The sequence below is a fragment of the Echinops telfairi genome, unplaced genomic scaffold (genome assembly GCF_000313985.2).
Source record: "Echinops telfairi isolate 266 unplaced genomic scaffold, ASM31398v2 ScPeMD7_5592;HRSCAF=6446, whole genome shotgun sequence".
Classification (NCBI taxonomy): Eukaryota; Metazoa; Chordata; class Mammalia; order Afrosoricida; family Tenrecidae; genus Echinops; species Echinops telfairi.
The window spans coordinates 45,782,716-45,794,928 of NW_022109491.1; the positions used below are offsets into that span (position 1 = coordinate 45,782,716).

Sequence of the window (12,213 nt, forward strand, 5' to 3'; positions counted from 1 at the left end):
AAATGTTTTGAGAATGATGAGGGCAATGAATGTACAAATGTGCTTTTCACAATGGATGTATGTATGGATTGTGATAAGAGTTGTATGGGCCCCTAATAAAATAACAAAAAAAAAGAAAGAAAGATGTGTGCCCAAGATGCCATCTTCCAACTCTTTCTCTTTAGTCCTCGCTGGAAAAGTACATATGCTTTATAACTTGTTTTGTCTTCTCACAGCTCTTTTACTTCTCCTTGCCTGAGCTATCTTCACCCCATTTCAGCAGGCAGTGCCTCTCCCTTTCAGTATTCCATAGACACTCCCAACTTAGCATGTGCTCAACTGAGCCCTGCCATCTTCCCCTTTAGCGTGCTTAGCAATCTCCATTCCCGATTCGCACTTACACCCCCCGGACATCTCTGATAGAGACCTGAATACTGTTGTAGTCTTCTTCCGTGTTCATCCCTTGCCATGTTCAGTGGTTTGCTTTTTTCCTACTTAATTTCTTCAACTCTTGCTTATTGAAAGCTCCTTATGTGGCACTCACTAGAATAATAGACTCTGGAAACTTTGAAATGGTTTCTTAACAAGGGTAACTCTACAGCAGCATATTCTGAACAAATATTTAGTTGCAGTTGGCTTATTTTGAAAGTGAAAAGGAAAAACCAGGAAGGTGGTATGCTGGAGCTGCTTAAATGAATTTAGTGGAACTAATTATGTGCCCCTCTTCTCAACTGCACATTCAGTGAGGTTATGGGGGCAGCTTGAAATTGGCCATAATTGGAGTATTTATAAGACAGAGATTGACCAAAAGCTGCTTGTTAAATTTTACCCACATGTTACTAGAAACAGGGAGTGGAAACTGGGAAATAATATGAGTACACTGTGGATAACAGGAACTTAAATTTTCACTGGTAAAAACTCTGGAAGCCAATTTAGAATACACACCTCACAACTATCCTGTTGATGAAAATAAGCTGGGGTAATTTGATGTAACTTCTTATCAACCATTGGTTGAGAGCTGCCTCTGTTAGGCGCAATTGGCTGTAACATCCAGAGGAAACACAATTAGTTATAAGCAGGCTTCAGGAGACGTGGTAGTGTCGTGGTTACCCATTGCGCTGAGATACACAAGGTCAACTGCTTGAAACCAATAGCCACTCTGGAAGACAAGGCTTTCTACTTCCATAAAGAGTCTTGGAAACTCACAGGGACAGTTCTACCCTGTCCCTTAGGGTTGCTATGACTTGGCATTGACTCTGTGGCAGTGAGTTTGGTTTGGAGTTTGGCCAATGAACTTCAGTGGTAATGCCGAAGGTGTAGGCAGGGCTGAACAAATGATAAATTGATTGAGGCACTAGGTCCCCAGCATTGGTTCATGCTAAGTTCTCTAAGCTTTTATTGAAATGTGGTTGCTGTCTTTTTCTCCCCAGAGGTCGACATCATGGATCTCATGTGGGAAGACAGAACATGGATGGGAGGGAGGAAATTAATGCAAGTGAATGGCACTCTGACTTCCGAAGATGCAGGACTCCGGAAAGTCAAGAATTGCACGAGTCCAGGTAAGAGTGGTAGCCATGTGCTGCTCAGTGGCTGCGTACATCTCTAATTATGGCTGAGGAAGAGCCACCTGCCATGTTGTTGTTGTTTGTTTGTTTCCTTTCAGTTCCAATTCAGAGGTGCTTAGGGAACATTCAGGGCAAGTGTATAAAAAACTCAAAGGCGAGTTGCCAAAAATACCCCCCCAAAAAAGAATCCCCAAACTCACGGCCATTGGGTCAATGCTGACTTGTAGTGATCCTTTAGGACAGGGTAGACCTGTTCCTGTGAGTTTCTGAGACGGTACTCTTTACAGGAGTAGAAAGTGCTATCTTTCTCCCATGGAGCAGCAGCTGGTAGTTTTGAACCGCCAACCTTACAGTTAGAATCTGAGCTCATAACCACTATGCCACCAGGGCTCTGAGTTGCCAAAAACCAAAACCTAAGCAAACTCACTGCCACTGAGTGTATTCCGACTCATGGAGACCCTATGGAACAGGATAGAGCTGCCCCTATGGGTTTCCAGGACTATAACTCTTAACAGGGGTAGAAAGCGCCGTCTTTCTCCAGTGGAGTGGCTGGTGGTTTTGAACTGCTGACCTTTCGGATCATAGACCAACTTGTAACCACCAGGCCTCCAGGGCTACATAGAGTGTATTTTTAACAGGGAAAAGCTGAGTCAAAGTCAGTCATTTACTACCTGTTCTTCACTGACGTCAAATGTGAAGGCAAGTGGGAAACTGAGTCAAAAGTTGAGTGGTTGAGAATGTTCTCTGCTATCATACCATCTCCACTTTAATTCCTGAGTCAAAGGAGATTTGTTTCCAGCAAAGCTGGAACTGAACCAGATCCTTAATCACAATGCTGATCTTTAAGGAAATGAACACCTATTTTGCCAGTTGTTATATTTTGTATCTATTGTACTTTTTCTCAGAAAAAGAAATGCATCATTTTACCTGTAATATTACTGAAATGAAGAAAAATAACAAACTGAAATAAGCAAATAAGACCAAGCTCACCATTAGGTTCCTGGTCTTTAGACCAGGGATTGCCAAACTCTTTCTTTAATAGACCAAATAGTAAATGTTTTAGATTTTGAAGGTCAAATATAATCTCTGTAGAATATCTTTCTTCTGTAAACATGTTTAAATACTCTTTAGCTTGCTGACAAAAAACCCCCCACAAAACTTAAAACCTGTCATTGGTTCACTGACTATATAAAAACAGGCTCTGGGTTACATTTCAAAATCCTTTCGGGACTTACTTCCTTGAGTTGTGGCTGGAATTGGCCTCACATGTGATTCTTTTACAACTCCAGAACTCAGCGACCTACTGAACTCACATCCAAAGGCATGCTTCACTTTTAATGTCATCCTGGAAAATATCTACAACTTTCATTGCCTGCCCAGAGAACCATGTGCTTTTAAGTATAGACAATATTCTGTCTACTATATTGAGGGAGGTGGGAAGAAATTCCTTCCTTCATCCTACTGAGACTCTTATGCTCCCAAGAAAAAACTGGAAGGAATTAAAAATATATACACCCCCTCCAAATTAAAAGCAAAGCAAAACTATATATTTAAAATCCTTAACCTGTTGTGGCTGTTGTTAAACACAACAAAGTGATATTCTTGAGTTACTGAAGTACACAGGCAGCTGCAGGAGATAGAAATGAAAAAGACACTTAAAGGTTGAGAGTCTAATCTGAAGAGATAAAGTCCTTGTGTGTGTTGAAGAGCATTGAAGGATGACCATGACAGTGTGGACCATTTCTGTACTGAGAAGCTTGCTTGATGATCCAGCCTTGTAGCCAAATACATTTCAACAACAAATAGGCTGATGACTTAGATGTTCGAAAGCAGAGGAGAGAGTGTCACGAAGAGCAGATTATGCCACTTGATCTACGGAAGAAGGGAATTCAACAGGAACAGTGGCCTGGACTCTCAGGGTAATTAGCTCCAGGGTTCAGCCGCTTGAAGGGCAGGCAATAATGGAAGTTGCTTATTTCCTGTTGCTGAAGTGTGTTGAAGTGCTGCCTTGCTGTATCAAGAAATGCCTTTTCTCAGAGTGACAGAAATAGGAAAAATAAAGCACATCGATGGCTATTGCAAGAGAGGAAATAAATCAGGTTTCAGGTGGTGGTGTTATTGGTGCCATTCGGTCAGCTCTGACCCATAGCCACTATATGCACAATAGGATGAGACACTGCCCGGCTCTGTGCCCTCCTCACAATTGTTCCTGTGCCCATTGTTGCAGCCATTGTGACAGTCCATCTTGTTGAGAGCCTTCCTCTTATTCGCCGCTTCCACTTTACCAAACATGATGTCCTTCTCCAAGGACTGGTCTCTCCTGACAGCATACTTGCTGGTAGAAGAGAAAATGTCCAGGTTGATAAAGAGAGCCCAAACTCATTGGAGTTGGCATGGGGGCCGAGGGGCTGGTAGCAATGGAGAAAGGGAGGGAAAGAATGGCTTCAAGAGAAAAAGAAGAAAGGGAAAAAGGCAGCTTGGCCATGTTGTGCCAAGTAGTTCCAAATGATAGGGGACCAGGAGGACATTTCTACTTCATGTATACAGTTAAGGGTCTGAGCTCGATATTGGGAGTCTGTAACTCTCAACCAAATACTACAGGAGAAACAGACCTGAGACAGGAAGCCCCATTGAAATCCAAGCACAACAAGTAATGGCGCAGCCTGCATTCTTCAGAACCTTCATTGCGACCTTCTGTTTTCTGAATGCTTGTGGAACACCAGGTCTATAGCTCTGCTGGCCGATATGAACCTTCGATGGCTCTATAAATTCCAATAAAATAAAATAAATGATCAGATTCTCCATTGCTCTAATCCACATTTTAAAAACTTAATAGCCACATGACTACAGTTTTGGACAGCCCCAACAACCACCTTTTCATCTTAGAAAATTATCTTAGACAAGCAGGTCGATAACTTCCAGCTCTCAATGGTCATATTTTCCATGTTTCCAATGAAGTTAAAAATTCTCAAGACATGGCAAATATGGAAATCTTCATAGCCCCACTCCCCAGCCCAAGACTTGGGGATCACCCTCATTTCGTTTGAATGTCAGCTCACTTCCACAGGAGCTGTGGGTTTGGTAGTGGGCGCAGGTCACCTTCTCCGAGCCTCTGCCTCTTTGTGAAATTACTATGGTGACCTCTCATATATTGTGAGAGGTGGTAACAGGACTTAGTAAAGGATGTACAACTTGGTACCTGCAAATGGTGACTCTCAGACTGCTACACTAGGAACTCACCTTGAGTCTTCTACCATCTGCGAGGGTGTCTATTTTATTCTTGTAAAGGTGAGTCATAGTGCAAGATTCCTAAGGTGGTTTTCTTCAGTCTGTTCCACAGAAAATCCCTGTTGGTGCTATGGGTTAAGCATTGGACGGCAGGATCAGGGGTTCAAACTCACTGCTTGCTCTTCAGGAGAACCATAAGCTGTCTGCTTCTGTGAAGATTTACTGACTCGGACACTCTGTACGGGGTTGCTATGAGTTGAAATCAACTTGATGGCAGTGGGTTTGTTCTCCACAAAAAGGGCTCACGTGGCACGTATGGCATTGCCAACAATGCGGGGCAGTGAGGTTCAGGCACCATCTTCTTCTTCTTTTTATTTTTTTGCAATTACAATATTTTGAATTCTTTTTTATTCTTTCGGTGCATTTTTATGTCTTAGTTCCCACTCTTACATTCATTATTACATTTTCTTCTGCACATACGTAAGTAGGAATAACCGAGTCTTGATTTCTAAAGAACTCTCTGGGTACCATAAATCCCAGAAGCTTCCTTTTTAAATTTTCCTTTTAAGAATTCAATTCAGAATTATCAACAAAAACTGACTGCTGTATGAAGAGACGTCAAGTAAGAGGCTGCAGCAGATACAGACACACTTATATGTTAGCAATATTTGTAATAGGTTTAAATATTATTTTAAGTGATGTATAGAGAAACTGCATGTCCTTATATAATTGGATTTCAAGACCCACTGCTTATTTATGCAGAACTCAATAATAATCAAAGATTCATTGATAAAATTCAAAATTAATAAAAGCGTTTTTCTGAAAGTCATCTAAAAATCTTTTAAAACCTATTATGCTGAATTTTCTTATATATATATTAAAACTTTTATTGGGGGCTCATATAACTGATCACAATCCATGCATACATCCACTGTGCCAAGCACATTTGTACATTTGTTGCCATCATCATTCTCAAAACATTTGCTTTCTACTTGAGCCCTTGGTATCAGCTCCTCATTTTTTCCCCTCTCTCCCCCGCCCTCCGGCCTCATGAAGCCTTGATAATTTATTAATTTTTTTTTTTTATGACTTACACTGACCGATGTCTCCCTTCACCCACTTTTCTGTTGTCTGTCCCCCTGGGAGGGGGTTATATGTAGATCCTTGTGATTGGATCCCCCTTCCTCCCCACACCTTCCCCTTCCCCTCCTGGTATGGCTACTCTCAATATTGGTCCTGAGGGGTTTAATCTCTCCTGGATTCCTTGTGTTTCCAGCTCTTATCTGTATCCATGTACATGCTCTTGTCTAGCTGGATCTGTAAGGTAGAATTGGGGTCATGATAGTGGGGGCAAGGAAGTATTAAAGAACTAGAGGAAAATTGTATGTTTCAACAGTGCTATACTGCACCCTGACTTGCTTGTCTCTTCCTTGTGACACTTCAGTAAGGGGATGTCCAGTTGTCTACAGATGGGCTTTGGGGCTCCACTCTGCACTCCCCCTCATTCAGAACGATGCACCATCTTCTCATAGAGACATGCTTTGTAGATGTCACACGGTGTAACAGCACAGGCACCTCTGGTGGATAGTTCATTTCAAGCAAGACTGCGATGAAGAGCTTGGCACAGATAGATCCGAGTTGCCTCTCTGCTCCCTGATGTTGGAAGTCCACTCCTCAGTCCAACTAAACCAATATTAAGGTACAGTGGTTCTCAACCTGTGGGTTGCCACCCCTTTGGGGGTCCAACGACCCTTCCACAGGGGTCACCTGATTCATAACAGTAGCAAAATTACAGTTATGAAGTAGCAACGAAAATAATTTTATGGCTGGGGTCACCACAACATGAGGAACTGTGTTAAAGGGTCACGGCATGAGGAAGGTTGAGAACCACTGATAAAACATCAAGATCCAAAGCATTCATAAAGGCATCCTATACTTTTAAGTTGTCATTAGTTGTTGAGTCATCTCTGACTCATACATAGATAGCCTATGTATAACAGGATAAACCATGGTTTGGTCCTGTGCCATCCTCAAAATTGTATGAGCCCAGCGTTGCAGCCAGTGTGCCAATATAGTTTGTTAACTGTCTTTCTCCTTTGTATTGGCCCTCTGTTTTGTTTTACTAAGCATGCTTTTTTTGTACAGGGACTGATCCCTCTGAACAAAAGATTAAAGTAATTAAGTTTTGCCATGCTTACTTCTAAGGAGCATTCTTTTCTTTGTTTCAATTCTGTCTCATACTGAGGGTGTCTGAGACTGAAAATCTTTTTCTAAATTTATTTTTAAATCATACTACTGGGCACTTTTACAGCTCTCATAACATTCAATGCATCAATTGTATCAAGCATAATTGTACATATGTTGCCATCATCATTTTATAAACATTCACTTTCTATTTGAGCCCTTGGTATCAGCTTCCCTTTTTTCACTTCCTCTCCCCCTGCCCACTATCGTGACCACTTGATAAATGGTAAATTATTAATTTTTTCATATCTTACACTGATCGCTGTTTCCCTTCACCTACGTTTCTGTTATTCACCCACCCTGGTGTGTGTGGGGGGTTATGTGTCAATCATTTGCAATCGATTCCCCCTTCCTCCCCTCCTAACCCCACCTTCCTCCTACTCTCCTGTTATTGCTACTCCCATTTCTGTTCCTGAGGGGCTTGTCTGACTTGGATTCTGTGTGTCATGAGCTCTTATCTGTACCTGTGTACATGTTCTGGTCTACCCAGAACTGAAAGGCAGGACTGGGGTCATGATAGTGGGGATGGGGTGGTGGTGAGGAAGCCTGAAAGAACCAGAGGGATATTGTGTGTTTCGTCATTGCTATACCATGCCCTGGTTTACTCATCCCTTCCTTGTGACCCTTCTGTGAAGGGATGTTCTGTTGTTTACAGATGGGTTTTGGGTCTCTGCTCTGATCCCCCTTGTTCTCAACAATATATTTGTTTGTTTGTTTTGGGTCTTCTGGTGCCTGTTAGTGATTCCATCAACACCTCACATGCTGGTTTGCTTCTTTTAGGTGGGCTTGTTGCTTCTCTGTTAGATGTCTGCCTGCTTAACTTCAAGCCTTTAAAACCCCAGATGCTATATCTTTTAATAGCCGGGCACCATCAGCTTTCTTCACCACATTTGCTTATGCACCTATTTTGTCTTCAACAATAACGTCTGGAGGGCGAGCATCACAGAATACCAGGTTGTTATAACAAAGTGTTCTTGTGATGAGGGAGGGCTTGAGCAGAGACCCAAAGTCTGTTCACTTCCTCAGTATATAGCCATATAACTATATGTACATTGGCCAATACCTCTATTTTTATGGATTAATATATTTACATAAATACACACCTATGTTTATGCCTCTATCCATAGATTTGCTTCCTAGATCTTTCCTCTGTTTCCTTTTGCCAAATCCTGCCCCACCATGACACTTGCCCTTCTTCTGCCCATTAGTAATTCTTCTCAATTAGATTGCTGTTGCTCCAACACCATGGGAATCTCCATGTCCTCCTCATAGTTGCTTTTAATTCTCTAGTTGTTCCCCTGTCTAATGCAGTGTTTGCTCACCACTCCTTCCCCCCCTCCCCCTCCCCCCCAGGTTCCTCCAGAACCTTCAGTCTTGTTGTTTTCTTCTCGTGCTTGCTTCCCATGCCTGTTTTATATTGGTAGGTAAAACAACAATAATCGAGACAAAACAAAAAGGAAACAAAAGATTGAATAAAAAGAGGAGGAAGAAAAGAAAAGGAGAAAAAAAAAAACCCTGAGAAAGCACAGATAATTCCAGGTCTGTCCATTGACCTTTATGACTATCTCCCCACTGGTCCTGGGGGGTTCTGGGAACTGCCCCTCCTAGGCTGACGTCTATTTTGGGTGTTCCTCAGGGGTTTTGTGGCTTTGTTTTGCTCCCGTTGCTGATCTGCTATGTTTCCATCTTGGTTCACCCCATTGTGGGGGTGGTCAGACCTTATTCACTACCACCATGTGTTAAGGAGCATTCTTGTTAGACTTCCTTTAATTCAGATTTGTTTATTTTACTGAGTCCATGGTATATTTATGTTCTTCACCAAAATCACGACTCAAAGGTATTGCTTCTTTTTCAGCTTTCCCTATTCATCAATATAAGGTTATCGAAAATAATATGATTTGTGTCAGGTATACCTTAGTCCTTCAAGTGACTTATTTGATTTTTAACACAATAAAGATATCTTTTACAGTAGATTTGCCCAATGCAATAAACTATTTAAATTCTTGACTGCTGCTTCTATGAGCATTGATAGTGGATTCAAGTAAAATGAAATCCTGGACAACTTCAATCTTTCTATGTTAATTATGATAATGATTATTGATCTAGTTGTGAGAATTTTGTTTCCTTTATGTTGAGGAAGAATCCATACAGAAGCATGTAGCTTTTAATCTCCATCAGTAAGTGTGGCAGGTCCTCTTTCCTTGCCGCCAGCAAGTTTGTGTTATCTGGACCCGGCAGGTTGTTAGCGAGTCTTCCTCAGTCCAAGTACCATGTTCTTCATCTAGCCAAACTTTAAAAATTATTTTTGTAGCAGTATACGGATTGAATAAGCATGGTAGCAGGATACAACCCTGATTTTTATTTTAAAATAGTTTTATTGGCATAAACTTCACATATCATAGTTTAATTATTCGATCATATTAAGGAGAGTTGTGCAATCAGTCATCACCATAATCAGTTTCAGAACATTTTCTTCTTGTACCTGTTGTTAGCTCCCCATTTCCCCCTTTCATACTCTACCTGGCCCCTGAGTAATTATTAATCTAATTACTATCTCTTCAGATTTACCTACCTTGCCTTTCATATACAGGGAATCATACAAAATAGAAACAGGAAGCAAACAAACAACACCAACAAAACAAACAATCACTAGACAAAGCACAGAAAAACCTCAATCATAAAGAAAGAAAGCATATTAGAAATGGAAACAGATTTAAAATGGGTCAAAAGGGAGACCTTAATCAACTCTAGGGTAGTCTCTGTCTTGATACCAAGGTTATTCACATCCCTGGCCCATGTTCAGATGGGTTCCACCAGGCTTAGTCCACACAGAGACCTGACAAGTGGGTTTGAGGCTTCGACTATCGTCCACTGGGAGAAAGACAGACTTTCTATTCCTGTGGAGAGTTGCCATCTTGGGAACCGCAGGGCTGTGCCCTGTAGGGTAGCTATCAGCTGTAACTGACTTGACTGCAATGAGTTTAGTTTGATTTTGGTTACTGTCACTCATAGCCTTCTACAAACTGGTGTTCATAGCTTAAGCTATGGTACCATTCCCTCCTTTGGATTTGGATTTTATTATTTATAATTCTTGGATCATACAGGCTGATGTGCTTCTTTCATGTGGACTTAGCTGATAATTCACTTAGATGGCTACCTCTTTAAAGACAAACCTTTAAGACCCTGGCCCTATCCTTTCTAATAGCCAGGTGCCATCTAGTTTCTCCACCACACTTTGCTATAGCACCCATATCTTCAGTGATCTCTTCATTAATATAACCCTGATTTTAAAGCGTGCAATATCCCTTTGTTCTGTTTAATTGACTGTCCCATGGCCTATGTAAAAATTCCTTATCAGCACAGTTAAGCATTTTGTAATTTCCAATCTTTTCAGTGTTAATCGTAGTTTGTTATGATCCTTAGTGACTTTGCATAGTCAAGATAACATGGGTACATATAATTCGGTTATTCTCTATTCTCCTCCAGGACCCATCTGACATCAGCAATGCCATTTCATAATAGACATCTTCTTTACCACTAACTTGTAGGGTGAGAGGATGGAGGTGAACTCAATAAAGGGTTGGTTCATTTACAACATGGACTCCAAAACTTATTTGGCCTACTGCCCCCTCTTTTCAGAAAAATTACTCAGTGCTGGTGCTGGTTAGAATTGAGATACTGGGTGAGGGTAAGATGGAACCCACCTATCAATGGGGCACAGCCTGATGACACCTCCTTGAGTGGCGACCTTTTGTTTAAGAGAGACCTTGAGCAGAACCAAGCATTTATCGCCCCTATGCCTTCTGCTGGATCTACATCCTTTTGTTGATCTCCCGTTGTGTCACCTGCTGATTCCAGGAGGATTCACTTATCTCTGCATTCACCAGCTTGTGGTTCTCCTACTGCATCAAGCTGCTTCCTGACCTACTTCTCCCTACAGGGTAGCTGTGAGTTGTAACTGACTTGATCACAGTGAGTTTAGTTTGATTTTGGTTACTGTCATCCATAGCCTTATATAAACTGGTGTTCACAAGTTAAGCTATGATACTATAGCTTATAATGGCACAAGCCATTTTAAAATGGAAATCTCTTTATATCTATATCTATAATCAAATATTTTGCTTCTCTAGAAAGTCAGTCTAACACATTTGTTATCAGGAGTAGTTCTAGAGAAACATAATTGTAAAGATGAGTTTTCTAAATTAGTTCTCAAGTCTGTTTAGACCTAAAAGCACCGAGAGCACCACCACTGTTAGTATGCGTATGTCTATCATTATTAATAAAGAATCCACTGTTAAACCATGGTGTAAAGTGGAAAAGTTAATACCCAAAATAGTATCACTTACAGATGAAATGTCGGTGAGAACGGAGGCCTTGGTGATCATGTATTTGATATCTTTCTATAATTTGGTAGGGATTAGATGTATAGGGAATCTGGTTGGTTGCTACTACTGAAAATAGAAAAAAATGTTTAAGGAAAAAGATGAACCCATTGCTTTGGAAGCCTGGCTCAAATGCAGAATAAAATACCTCAAAGCTTCTACTTGTGCAATGAAAAAAAAGCACATTTTCTAGTAACAACTGATATTTCTGAAAACCAAACTCGACATCTTATCATACCAGTGGCTGAATTACAATACCAACGTAATTCTTAATCTAGAAGAGGTGCTGATATTAAAGTGAGAGTCCTTTTGGAAATAAATGGGACCCTGAAATTTGGGATGGGAGTATACATGCTGATAATCCAGAAATGGCATCATTGAGCCACGAGATTCCATTGAGCCACTGCAGCCACTCCACTAACAACAACCCTCTTATCTGAAGAGATTAGCCCATTCTTAGTAAAACTATTATCCTTCCTTTCCAGACTTGAAGAAACGAGCCTAACTATGCATGTTTAATATGACACGTAGGGCTATATCTGGAGCATTTCCTGGGGCAGGTGCCTTACCAGATACTGCTGCATGTTTACAGGAAACACCCTCCCAATCCATTGTCTCTAGAGCTATAAATAAACTTAGTCACAGTGAATCCCTCCAAATGAAGTCCCGAAGAACTGCGAGAGTTCTCCAATAGGACAGACAGAAACTCAGAGAATATGTGTGGGAATAGTTATTAAGAATTTGGGATGAGGGAAATAGATCTATGTGTCTATATTTATAGGTTTAGTATTAAGGTAGCAGAGGGACATTGGGCC

General features: G+C 41.1%; 1 protein-coding gene across 1 annotated transcript in view; it reads left to right on the forward strand.

The window, feature by feature from the left end:
* Window positions 1-12,213, forward strand: part of SLC24A3 (solute carrier family 24 member 3) — a 422,380-nt gene that overhangs the window by 123,881 nt on the left and 286,286 nt on the right. The window contains exon 2 of the mRNA XM_045295261.1: window positions 1,410-1,538. Coding sequence (XP_045151196.1) covers window positions 1,421-1,538 — 118 coding nt within the window. The 5' untranslated portion in view covers window positions 1,410-1,420. The remainder of the gene's footprint in view (window positions 1-1,409; window positions 1,539-12,213) is intronic.